At 45.0% G+C, this 13,887-nt stretch overlaps 1 protein-coding gene across 3 annotated transcripts in view; it reads left to right on the top strand.

Annotated features, from left to right (window-relative positions):
- Positions 1 to 6,137, top strand: part of GPT2 (glutamic--pyruvic transaminase 2) — a 36,229-nt gene extending 30,092 nt beyond the window's left edge. For all 3 annotated transcript variants that reach the window (XM_014603371.3, XM_019497502.2, XM_019497503.2), the window contains 2 exons: positions 369 to 481; positions 3,233 to 6,137. In XM_014603371.3, coding sequence (XP_014458857.2) covers positions 369 to 481; positions 3,233 to 3,323 — 204 coding nt within the window. In that variant the 3' untranslated portion in view covers positions 3,324 to 6,137. The remainder of the gene's footprint in view (positions 1 to 368; positions 482 to 3,232) is intronic.
- The last annotated feature ends 7,750 nt before the right edge of the window (positions 6,138 to 13,887 follow it).

Below are 13,887 nucleotides of genomic sequence, written 5' to 3'. Positions count from 1 at the left end.
CTCAAGGACTCTTTATATCTTCTTTAATCTGACAATTTTTAGTGAAATGTGATTTTTGAGTGCCAATAAAAGTCTGTGCCAGAAAATACGAAGTCACAGCCAAGCAAGAAATGTGGGTAGAAATGGGGAGAACTGGGTTTTTTGAAGTGGCTGTTCTGTTCATTCTGTTCCATTGGGCAGGCATAACTGAGAGCTTGCATGCATTTCACCAACAGTGAGAGTTCCTCTCCTTCCATTCGGTACAGAAAATATGAGAAGTCAGATAATAAGAGAGCTTCAAAAAGAAAGAGAAAAACATAAAATTCCATATTTTGTGCATTTTGATTTGTCATCTGAAGAAGAAAAACTAACTCCAGTCTATTGCTTAGGGTAATAAAATGGCTCCTGACATGTTCTACTGCATGAAACTTCTGGAAGAAACTGGTATCTGTGTCGTACCAGGCAGTGGGTTTGGCCAAAGAGAAGGAAGTTACCATTTCAGGTGCAGTATCTTTTTTTTTTTTGTAACATATTGTATGCTATAAAGATTTGGTGATTAAAATCATGGATTTCTCTTTCCTAACAAAATAAAACCATGAGGGCTGTTAAGGGCAAGCCATGGAAACAAATTTAGTCTAATTCACATTGCTCTTAAACCTGCTGTCTTTCCCCTGAGCAATTCAGACCTGCTTTCTCTTTCCCGTGGACATTCTGTGTGTAGCTAATTATAGCTGTAGCAGTAGGACTAGTTTGTTACTTGCTGTTCAGGTTTGGAAAGTGTTTCTTCAATTCAGTCATATTTACTGTGTTCTGTTTTGTGCATTTGAGTTCACCTAAGAAACTCATAGATTCACAGATGCTAGGGTCAGAAGGGACCTCAACAGATAGAGTCTAACCCCCTGTGTAGGCAAGAAAGAGTGCTGGGGTCAGATGACCCCAGCCAGATGCCTATCCAACTGTTAAGTTGCAAAGAAATCAGAAAATACTGATTGTGTAGAATTGTGGTCTTGTAAAAGAAATTCTGTTGAAGCTTTGGTCTACTTTAAAGCAGTAAGTCAGCGTAGCTGCATACTGAAAAGTGACTATGAAAATTGCACCACCTTTTTCAGAAGATTTGCTTCCTACATATATTGAATAATATCCTCTGACTTAACTGAAATGAACTGGGGGTGAGGGAAGAATTGTTCCACCCTTCCTCACATTGAGTACCTAAATCCACATGTAGTTGGCCATCTAAATGCATTTGCTTTGAACAGCTTGTGTAATTAACCTCTTAACATGAGGGAGCATTGCAAAATCCAACTTTTTTGTTAGCAATGCAGAGACAATACAACCACTGAGAATAAACTGGATTATATTTTGGCTCATGCAACTTCAAAACAAACTGTTAACTAATTTAATTTCAGATCTTAATTCTCCTATCAGTTCACCTCTCAGTAGTGCAAGTCTTTTGTAAAGGGAAATCTGTTTTGCCAGTAGATTTGGATTTTCAAAAATCTTTTGACAAAGTCCGTCACCAAAGGCTGTTAGAAGAAACACAGTTACTGTGGGATTGGAGAGAAGATCCATTTATGAATCAAAAGCTGATTAAAAGATGGGAAATAGGGTAAGGCTAAATGGTGTTTTCAGAATGGAGAAAGATCAATAGTAGGGTCCTTTAGGGATCTAGGCTGGGACTGGCTTTGATCAACGTTTTCATAGAGGGTGTGAAGATACTAAATCATTCTTTGTAGTCACATTGCAGAAAGATTTCTCAAAACTGAGTGGGCAAAAAAGTGGCAGGTGAACTTCAGTGCTCACAAATAAAAAGTAATGCCCATATAGGTGGAAATGACTAAGTGCAGGGTGCTGCACTTGGGCAGTAGGAACCGGCAGCACACTTGTAAGATGGGAAACTCCACTCTTGTGAGCAAAGAGAGAGAAAGGGATCTTGGAGTCATCATTGACTCCAAGATGAACATGGGCCGACAATGCGAGGTCACGGTCGGCAGGGCTAACCGGACCCTATCGTGCATCCACAGGTGCATCTCAAGTAGGGCCAAGGAGGTGATCCTCCCCCTCTACGCGACACTGGTCAGGCCACAGCCGGAGTACTGTGTCCAGTTCTGGGCACCCCACTTCAAGAGGGATGTGGACAACATTGAGAGGGTCTACAGGAGGGCCACCCGCATGATCCGGGGACAGCAGGGCAGACCCTACAATGAGAGGCTACGGGACCTGAACCTGTTCAGCCTTCACAAGAGAAGACTGAGGGGGGAACTTGTGACCATCTATAAACTCACTGGGGGGGACCAGAAGGGTTTGGGGGAGACCTTGTTTCCCCTAGCGCCCCCCGGGATAACAAGGAATAACGGCCACAAGTTGTTGGAGAGTAGGTTTAGATCAGACATCCGTAAGAACTACTTCACAGTCAGGGCGGCTAGGATCTGGAACCAACTTCCAAGGGAAGTGGAGCTGGCTCCTACCCTAGGGGTCTTTAAGAAGAGGCTCGATGCCTACCTGACTGGGGTCATTTGAGCCCAATTTTCCTCCTGCCCAGGCAGGGGGTCGGACTTGAAGATCTACAAGGTCCCTTCTGACCCTACTTTTATGATTCTATGACCTTAACTATACATATACAGTGCTGGACTGAATTAGCTGTTATGACTCAGGAAAGAGATATTGGAGTCATTGTAGATAGTTCTCTAAAAACCTTGGTTCAGTATGTAGCAGCAACCAAACACCCAGTAAAATGTCTTACTAATAGTGAGGCTGCATGAGGTAAAAAGAATTCAGGTTGATTTTCTGGATTGTTGGACTGGATTCTTCTATGAAAGCTTTCAGAGTTGGCAGTTAAAAAATATGCATAATGTTATATGTGAATTGACACAGCTTGATATAGAACAGTGTCCAACAATGCAATTATAGATCATCTCTTTTCAGAACATGAGGTCATGGGATATAAGAATTAGAAACAGGTGACTTGCTGAGGATTTGCTACATCATTTCTAAAAACAAAGTCTGGTAGCTAGTATATTAGCCACACAAAGCAGTGATCTAAATACAGCAATTCTGACTATAATATGCATGCAGAGCATAAGAAAATATCTTAAAAACAGGTTGCAAGAAGGTACTATACCCTCCCACTCTAAGAAAGGCTCTTTAAGTGAATGTGTAGGCATTTGGCTTGGTTTCTTTTTAAGAGTGTTGTGTTGGGATTTGTTTGTTTGTTTTATATTGTAAAGTGAATGACAGTGTTTCTCCTCTTTTCCAGAATGACTATTCTCCCTCCCGTAGAGAAACTGAAGATTCTACTGGAGAAAGTGAAAGACTTCCATATAAAGTTTCTGGAAGAATATGCATGAAAGACATTCTGATTTCCCCACCACCCCCCAAAAACCAAATGCAGAAAATGAACAAAGATGTGCTGAAAATGAGCTATTCATCTAAACTGAGTTCACAATAGTTAGAGCCCATCTATGGGATAAAACTACTACTGTTTCCTGAACAATTAAATATAATACCTGGTGTGGAACATACTGTCACACTAACACTTAAGTTTCTTGGTGATAGGCATAGGGACAGAGGGAATGTAAAAAGGGGAGGAGAAGAGTCTAGTAAATAATATTGTGCCTTGGTTGGAAGTTGTGTTGATGGAAACTTCTGGCCCATTTGGTTGGGGAAGGAAGTATGAAAACAGCTTCTTCAAAGCTGAAATGCAGATATAGCAGTTATCTGCTCACTGATATCCATTTCAAACTTTACCAAAAAAACCCCCTAAAATTTAGTTCCAGGTGTGGCTGAAGATTTTTTTTTTTTTTTTTGGTCATTCATTTAGTATGATGTATTACCCAAATCTGATTGAGTTCACAACTGTTAGAGTGCTCATTTAAAAAAAAAAGAGTTGTGGCAGATCTTGTGCAGCTAAATTCTACTACTTTTGAACTGTACATAATTGAATGAAAACTGCCTTGACAACCTAATTTGAGTAGAACATAGGCAGAGGGAAGACTCCATAGTTCATGAGATTTGAAACAAATTATTCTACATACTATTCAGGTTGGAGTAGTGTATCATAGGAGAATGATTGCATCCAATAGTTTTATTCAGAAAATAATTAAGCCAATGGCTTTCCTGTTATATACACAAATGGGGTATGTGGAATACTGTAAGCAAGCAACTTCAAAGCAAATCTGAAGATTTTTAAGCCATTTAAGATAATAGGGTCTAGCACAGAAACCTTACCGTTATAATATTTGTCCCCACATCACCTTTGGAAGAATAACTGCTTGGATCTTGAAGATTAGGGGATGATTTATGGGAGAGAGAACTTCCTGATGTTCCTGGCTTGAATCCAAACCAGCTCCATGAGAACTGAAAGATAGTGCTATCAGACAAATGCTGGCAACCTAAAAGAAACTAAATTGGAGAGATGTAAAATACTACATATTTCCTCCTTGGCAGTAAAAGTGAAAGTTGGCTGAATGGGCATGAAAACTTGGACAGTGTCAGCTCACAAGGACAGACAGTCTGATGGAGAAATATTGCACCTCTGCTGCCCTTCTCATTCTATTTAAGAATAAAACATTCTGCCCTTCAGGGAGTTTTAAATTTTTGGCCCCTTAGGATAGCCCACATAAAAAATTCCATAGTTCAATAAAAAGTGTTACTTGAATGCAGCTTGCATCATCAACCCTGGAAATACTAAGTAATTTTGTCAATTTTGGTCAGGGTATTTTATAAAGAGCCTTCATTAGCAACAGCATCTTGTTTATGTAATTGGAATCATATTCTTAAAGAGTAAGCTGGAATTCTTATGTTTACTGACCTTACTTTGTTAGGAGTTTACACCAGGATCAGCATATTATAATAATGAAGTCACCCATGTCCTTCAGTTGACTTAGATTTCCTAGAGCAGTGGCTAATGAACATACACATAGGCACATGCTTTATCCTTAAAATCCTAAACCGGATAAAGACGAGTACAGGCCACCTCTCTCTTGCAGCAGTTATTCGTCTATTAGTATAGTATTAGCATAGACTGCAGTTGGGGACTATACAAAGATCAGAAGTATGCATGTAGAATTAATTGGCAGCTTCATTAATTACCAGTGGTTGCATCTACATGAGTTGCTACTGCACAGTAGTTACTACACATTTATTTAGTATTTGTATAAACAAGTACTAAATAAACACACAGTAAGCTGAGTTACTGTGCAGCAGGGCTGACAAACGCCTTTTTTGTGATGCTACTGCTCAGTAGCCTAATACTACTGCGTAGTAGTATCGGATCACGGTTTCTACCATGCAGCGCTACTGCGGAGTAGTATCAGGCTACTGTGCAGTCAGCATCTTGTATAGATGCGGCCACTCTCAATTTGACATCTTCCATTTGCACTACTATTACTCAAAAGAAACTCAAAGTAAAAATAATTTATTAAGGGGTCAAAATGTGGGGGTCAAATAGTTAAAGAAATAGCCTTTGGTGTAGTAATTTGTCCCCAAGTCAAACCTGGCTTTGGGCTCATTGCTTGGAAGTGGCTGCTATAATGAACATGTAGTATGAGATGTCTAAGGTCTAATAATGAAGCTAGTATATTTTTTATATTTTTGTAACTACAGCTTTTTCATGGGGTAACATTTGTATTCTAACAAGTCTGTAGGTTTTTATACTTGCCTTGTGTTTACACCCAATACTCCTGGAAACAATCCAAGGTTTACATGTTTCTAAAGATACTTTGCAGGTATTTAAATAGGTTGGGGTTGTTTTTTTAAAGTCAAGACAGCAATTGTCCTAGTTTACTTTAAAATAAAGATACTGACATAATTTAGTTTTCTGAACATCCTCTTATGGTGCCTTTTACATTTCTGGCATTGCAAGAGAGGGTTATTTTTTTTTTTTTTGTGGGGGTGCATCTCTTATGAAGGAGAGAGGTTTCTTCTATTCATCATACAATATTTATACATATGGCCACACAAACTCTTAAATGTAGATGATTATGGACAAAAATAATAAGTAAGGGGTCTTGTTTTAATTATTTTTAATATTTCATTAATAAGACAACCTACTTTTTAATGCATGCTTCTAGGTTTGGTTTTCTTCCAGGTGCTCCTTAACACTGTATTAAATTACTTTAGATGTATCAGGCTTCAGAACAATAAAATAGATGTCAAAAGTTGTAGTGCCATTCAGTCTGCTGGATAACTTAAAACCAGATGTCCTGAATTGTATGGTAAAATATTTAACTTTATATTCAGACAATGATAATCCATCATATAAACATAAGACATTTATTTCTTCTTTACTGGAGACATCATTCATTTCACAGACGTGAAATGTTTAAGTTATAGTAAATCCTGGATTTTTTGTACTGGTATCTTCTACATCCCACTTTGCTTGCATCAGATTGACAAATTAAGAATAAGCCACTTTTCTGATCAGCTGGAGCACTGCTGTGGTCATTAGTGGCTGATCAGAAATGTAGTACACTTTGAAATAAAAGCTTTAGCAAGCAGCTGATCCACCTCTGCAGTCCTATACAGCTGCTGTTCTATGGCTATATGTACCCTGGCTAGTTTGCAAACCTTTATCGTGCAATCCCCTTTCTGCCCATAGGCGGCAGAAGGAAGGGCTAACGGGAATCAGCCCCCACCCCCAAACGCGGTAGGGCCGCAAGGCAGCCCGGCCACAGGCTTCCGGTGGCTGCAACAAGGGTGGGAAGGGGTGTGCAGGCAGCAGTGAGGGAGGGAGTGGGGCTGGGGCTGGGGTTGGGGCAGGTCCTGCATAGCTGCAGCAGGGTGCAGGACTGAGCTGCAAGAGGTTCGTCCGGAGGGGCACAGCTCCTGCTGCTACCTGCACCCTGGGAGGCATGGGGCATGTGCCCCCACATCTGCGTGGGGCAGGGTGGGTGGACTGCTGCTTGGGGCTGGGGCCATGTTGAGCTCTTCCTGGCAGGGGCTACTGGGCCATGCTGCGCTTGGGGCAGGCATTGGTGGCACTGGGATGGGGCCATGTGGCGGGGGGGGGGGCTGCAGCCACCCCAAAATTCATTGTAGTCCCTCCAACCCCCACTTCCAGCACCACCGCTGCCTGCCTCAAGCGCAGGGGTGGTCTTCTATGACTAGGTGATAAAATCCTTAGACGCAGGTGTAGCAGTGGACATAGTCTTTCTGGACTTTAGGAAGGCCTTCGAGACTGTCTCTCACCCCATTCTCATTAAAAAAACTAGGAGACTGTGGCATCAACACCTACACAGTCAAATGGGTCACTAGTTGGCTGGAGGGCCACACCCAGGGAGTGGTGGTGGACAGGTCTTATTCGACCTGGAGGGATGTGGGCAGTGGGGTTCTGCAGGGCTCGATCCTTGGACCCACACTGTTCAACATCTTCATCAGTCACTTGGACGGGGGTGTAAAAAGCACCCTGTTCAAATTCTGAGATGACACTAAGATTTGGGGAGAAGTGGGCACACTACAAGGGAGGAATAGGCTGCAATCGCACCTAGACAGGTTACAGGGGTGGGCAGATGAGAACAGGATGGGTTTCAACACTGACAAGTGCAGGGTAATGCACCTGGGGAGGAAGAACCAGCAGCATACCTACAGGCTGGGGAACTCCCATCTCGTCAGTGCAGAGGCAGAAAAGGATCTTGGAGTCATTATTGATGCCAAAATGAACATGGGCCGACAGTGTGGGGATGCGGTCAGGAAGGCTAACCGTACCTTGTCATGCATCCACAGGTCCAAGGAGGTGATCCTCCCCCTCTATGCGGCACTGGTCAGGCCGCAGCTGGACTACTGCATCCAGTTCTGGGTGCTGCACCTCAGGAGGGATGTGGATAACATGGGGAGGGTCCAGAGGAGGGCCACCCGCATGATTAGGAGTCAGCAGGGCAGGCCCTACGAGGAGAGGCTAAGGGGCCTGAACCTGTTCAGCCTCCGCAAGAGAAGGCTGAGGGGGATCTAGTGGCTGTTTACAAACTAGTCAGGGGGGACCAGCAGGCATTGGGAGAGTCCCTGTTCCCCCAAGCACTACCAGGAGTGACAAGAAATAACAGTCACAAACTAACAGAGGGTAGATTCAGGCTAGATATCAGGAGGTGCTACTTCACTATCAGGGCGGCTAGGATCTGGAACCAACTTCCAAGAGAAGTGGTACTGGCTCCTACCCTGGGGGTAGTTAAGAGGAGGCTAGATGAACACCTTGCTGGGGTCATTTGATCCCAGTACTCTTTCCTGCCAGGGCAGGGGGTCGGACTTGATGATCTGCTCAGGTCCTTTCCGACCCTACCAACTATGAAACTATGAAGCATGGCCCAGCCTCCTGCTGGGAAGTGCCAGGCGTGGCCCATAGCTGGCCCCACCCCGCACAGATCTGGGCACATGCTTCCCATGCCTCCTGGTATGCATGCAGCAGCAGGAGCTGCGGCCTTCTCCCCATGCTGGGCACCCCCCGGACGAGCCACTCGGTTCCATCCCGCATCCCGCCCTGGCTGTGCAAGGCTTGCCCCAGTCCAACTCCCTCTGCTCACCCCCCCCCCCATGGCCCTTTCCCTTTACTCTGCCCTTTCCCACACAGACTTCCCACTGGGGGGGTGCATGCGCATGCATGTATGTGTTCAGTCCCCCCAAATAATTTTTTCTCCCTCCACCTATTTCTTTACCCCCTGATTTGTGGAGCTGTGCATTAGTGTGGAGAATCTGATTTCCACTGTAGCAAGAATTCTCTCATATCAAAGCACAGAAAACAATTGCTCTAAGAGTAATAGGCTTAGGCAAGAATTAAATTTGTTCAATAGAACTGTCTTCAGCAAGGGACTGAAGTCAGAAATTAGTGAAGCCAACTGGTATCTTGGAGCACTGGACAAATGGATTAGTGGGGAGAATTCCATTTAAAAAATGTAATAAAAATAATCTTTAGATCAATACCTTGGACTGCATAGTCATGCATACATTCTACTGCTGGAGCTACAAAAGCAAATGGCTTAGTTCAGGTATTGTCAATGTGTATCGCACCTGACCAGCCTTTGGTTCCTTAGGGAAACTAGAGCAAGTTTTATGTCTTAGTGAGTGCATCTACACATGCAATTAATGTGATACAATAAACTCTGGAGCAGTTTGAGCCAGAGTAAACTGTCCCCAGGTGCTGTATCTACATGAGCACCTGAGACAGCAGCAATTTTAGCTGGGGTGGAGCAGGTCCCTAGCTGGCTGGGCTGACTGGGCACAATTTATGACCCTGGTCACTGTCTACACATGTGTTTCAGTGCTGTCAAGTATGCCACCATAAGATAATACTGTCCCCAAGAGTACTGTCTTATGGCAGAGTTAGTTTACTATGCCCTAATACCAGCACACATGTAGATGGTGACACTTTATTGCGGAGTTAATTAGCCTACTCCACAGTAACCCACACACTTAGATGCACCTAGTATGTACATACAAGTCAAACCTCTTAAAAGTGTGTGTGTTGCGGGGGGGGGAACCATATCTGTCACCTGTGCCTTTATGCTATGGTGAACTACCTATGGAAACCCTTCAGGGAAATATTTTACTGGTTTTTGAGAGAGGAGCTATGGATGGCCATCTTTGGCTACTACTGAGAAACCACTTCATTGTTATGAATGAAATGCCTTTAACTTTTTCTGTTGTTAAGAGTTTAAACATGTCTAATACTACCTACCCATTATCAAATGCTGCTGCTGTGCTTAACATCCTAAACTACACAGGAAAAACATTCCTTTCTTCATGATCTCACTATGTAGCTGTATAGATAATGTGCAATGCATCTTTAGCTAGGAACAGATGTTGCATTTGTCCCTAAAAAAGTTGTGCCTATAGACATTAGGGCTGGAAGGGACCTTGGAAGATCATCGAGTCCAGCCCCCCGCCCAAAGGGCAGGAAGTCAGCTGGGGTCATAGGATCCCAGCAAGATAAGCATCCAGTTTCATCTTCAAGGTGTTCAATGAAGGTGCTTGAACGACCTCCGGTGGCAGGCTGTTCCAGACCTTGGGGGCTCGGACAGTAAAGAAATTCTTCCTTATGTCCAGCCTGAAACGATCTTGTAGTAGTTTGTGACCATTCGTCCTCGTCATCCCTTGGGGCGCTCTGGTGAACAAACGTTCCCCCAGATACTGGTGGTCACCCCTGATAAACTTGTAGGTGGCCATCAGATCACCCCTGAGCCTGCGCTTTTCCAGGCTAAAGAGCCCCAGGGCTCTCAGCTTGTCATCGTAGGGTCTGCTTCCCTGACCTCTGATCATGCGCGTGGCTCTTCTCTGGACTCTCTCAAGCTTCTCCGCATCCTTTTTGAATTGTGGAGCCCAAAACTGGACACAGTACTCCAGCTGCGGCCTCACTAAGGCCGAGTACAGGGGGAGAATGACGTCCCAGGATTTGCTTGAGAAGCATCTATGGATGCAAGCCAGCGTTTTGGTCGCTTTACTAGCCACAGCATCACATTGCAGGCTCATGTTCATCTTGTGGTCAATGATGACCCCCAAGTCTCTTTCTTCCATAGTGCTAGCCAACATAGCACTGCCAAGCCTATAAGGATGCTGCAGGTTTTTTTTCCCAAGGTGGAGAACCTTGCATTTATCGGCATTGAACACCATCAGATTCTCATCCGCCCACTTGCTGAGCCTGTCCAGGTCAGCCTGGATCATCCGCCTGTCTTCTGGTGTGGATGCTTTGCCCCAAAGTTTGGTGTCATCTGCGAACTTGGCCAGTCCGCTTCTGACTCCAGTGTCCACATCATTAATGAAGATGTTGAACAGTATGGGTCCAAGGACAGAGCCCTGGGGGACCCCACTGGTCACAGGACACCACGATGAGTGACTTCCATCAATTACTACCCTCTGGGTCCGACCCCGGAGCCAATTTTCCAGCCAGTGGATCGTGGAGGACCCAAGGCGACAATTGGCCAGTTTCTCCAAGAGGCGATCATGGGACACCAGATTGAAGGCTTTTTTGAAGTCAAGATATATGACATCAATCTCATCTCCCTTGTCCAGGTGATAGGTCACCTGGTCATAGAAGGAAATGAGATTGGTCAAGCAAGACCTAACCGCAACAAACCCGTGCTGGCTATCCCTTAAGATGTTGGCGTCGGCCAGTCCATTGAGGATGGCCTCTTTAATAAACTTTTCTAAGATCTTCCCCGGCATAGAAGTCAGGCTGATGGGCCTATAGTTAGCCGGATCCACTTTCCTCCCTTTCTTGAAGATAGGCACCACATTGGCCTTTTCCAGTCTTCGGGCACTACACCAGAGCGCCAAGAGTTTTCAAAGATCCGCGCTAGAGGCTGGGCTATGATGCTTGCCAGCTCCTTGAGTACCCTGGGGTGAAGATTGTCAGGGCCGGCTGACTTGAAGGTATCTAGCTTCTCAAGATGTTCCTTCACGAAGTCAGCATTAATGGAGGGCAGGGGATCACCCTCACCCGGACTTCCCGGCCCTATGTTTGTCCTGGAACAGAAACATCCCAGGATTTTTGTGTACACACTTCATCATTCTAATCAGGGTTTAGTGAGTGACTGAATATGCTCCTACTTTTATGTTACTTATTCAATGATACAATCTCAGGATAACCATTCAGACTCACTTTGCAATGTCCTGGGATAAATTGTTAGTACTACTTAACCCATGAACCTTTTTAGGATTTATGCTGGGACAACATGTATGAATGTCTGAGTGATTGCACTTTTTCCAAAGAGAAAATGGTTTATCCCAGAACAAATGCAATGTTTGGTTGTAGCCTCCCTTTGAAATGTTATATGGCTTTCTTTCTATCAAGCTCCCTGTTTCAAAGAACTAAGAATCATATCTTCTGTGAAGAACCTACTATGTTCAAGCATGCTCAAATGAAACAACTATTTCCTAATCTACTCCCCTGTTTTGCCTCTTTTGCTCAGTTATTATGAAATTACCATGAATCATGAACTTCTTGATCATGTTAAATCTGACATCTGTGAAAGGAAGCTAGGGAAAAATCAATCTGACAAATGTGTTGGACTTAAGGGGATTATTGCCCGGGTCCTCAACTATTGTGATATTATAATAGACAAATGTCCAATCAAACATATTTTGAGGGGAGGGCACCTAGCTAAGGTTTTGGATGCCCCTGCTTTGTTATAAAACCACACCACTCTTGGAAGACCCACTGCTTTCCCTGGCCACGCATCTGATTGCTTCCTCAAAACCAAGTCCTTCCAAATCTGCCTGAATCTCAGCATTCCTCTACGGTCAGTAAATGTCAGTGAAATGCACAGCAATGTTTTTGTCTCATCCTTCTGGTGCTGCTCCATACAGAGGTCAATGAAGATACCCAAGTTACACATGGACCTGGGTGGGTTTTACTGTTACAGCTACACTTCTATCAGTGCTTGAGTTAGCTCTCTTAAACCTGGCTTGAATGTATTTAAATAAGGTGGAGTCATACCTTGGGACTGCAGCATAGACACAAACAAAACTCCACAGGTGGTCACAAACTGTGTCTTGCTCACTGCCTATCTCCAGGTGACATTTTGGAGTCTGATTTGCAGCTGTTTTGAGCAGCCTCACCTGCAATTAAGTTGTGCTTTAAACATATAAAGGACTATATAATGAAAAAACAGTACCTTGCTGCCCCAAATTTGGCACCCAATTTAAAGAATGTGTTTGAACTGTTCTCTTTCCATGATGAACCTGTAAAACGGGAATACTATTACCCCTCAAAAGTGTTGTGAAAATAAATTATCTTTTGTGAAGCACTCAGATATAATACGGATGAGAGCCATAGAAAAGTCCCTGAGGAGATAAATAATTGTCTTGTGCACTAAATTAGACACGGAGTCCTATACTTAACAAACTAGAAGCAAAATACCAAACAGCTGTTGGTGAAGTGAGCGAAATTCATGTTCTACGCTGGATAAGGCAGGGGCTTTTGCACACAACATAGTAGTGATAATGTAATGGAAGACTTTCATATTGCACATGTACAAGGGAGAGGCATTAGAGTTGCATGGGGAAGTTTAGTTCTGACATCTAATTACTTTGCAAGCTTAATAAGAATGATGTGACTTAGGGCTCTGGTGCACATTAGGAGTATGGTCTATAGGAGTCGCTCTCAACCTTTCTGGACTCAAGGCCCCACTCACTCCCAACTTGTGCCAGTGCCCCTCACTCCCGACCTGCAGTGCCCACCTCCAGCGTGTGGGGCAGAGGGGCATGGCCCAGGTGCTGCTGCCCCCCAACCCCTCTCCTCTCTGGCGGTGGGAGGAGGTGAGGGCAGTGCAGCCCCCCAGTCCGTTACTCATCGTACTGCTGGTGGCGCGGCTGGTGTGGAGGCCCTGGCACAGCGATGGCAACAAGTCTCGCTGCCCTGCTCCACCTTCGCAGGCCGGGCCCCGCACCACATGCGAAAAGGCCCTCAAAGAGCTAGCCAGGCGGCTCTCTAGGCCGAGTACAGAACCACACCGCTGCCTTGCCCATCACCGCCCTAGCCCCAGAGCGCTGCTGTGCATGAGGCCCCTTCCCACGAAGAGTGGAGGGCAACCCACTGGCAAGTCGCTCCCCGTTTCCAAGCACGAGCGTCGTGGCTGCTCCGCTCTGGTGGCAGCTGGCAGGACGCTGTCACAGCAGCGCGATCGTGACTTGGCCCGTGTGGCAGGTCTAAATTTACGGCAGACAAGACTCTCGCGCTAGAAGCCATCTCTTTTATCAGGACACCAACTGAATCGTAGCAAAACGAAAAAATGAGCAAAAACCCCAACCCGACGGCACTAGGGTTTGCCTGGTTAGAAGCTCCCGCCCGCACTCACGGCGCCCTCCCCAGTGACGGCGCAAGAGCTGTAAGGCCGGCGGGTGGGGGGACACCTCGGGCCCACGGCTCCCGCCCCGCCCCGCCCCGCCCCCGCCGTACAAAACGCAGCGGCGGGCGGGTGGGCGGGG

The sequence above is a fragment of the Alligator mississippiensis genome, chromosome 10, assembly GCF_030867095.1.
Source record: "Alligator mississippiensis isolate rAllMis1 chromosome 10, rAllMis1, whole genome shotgun sequence".
Lineage (NCBI taxonomy): Eukaryota > Metazoa > Chordata > Crocodylia > Alligatoridae > Alligator > Alligator mississippiensis.
Note: the sequence above shows the minus strand (reverse complement) of the source record. Positions and strands in the feature narration are given on the sequence as shown.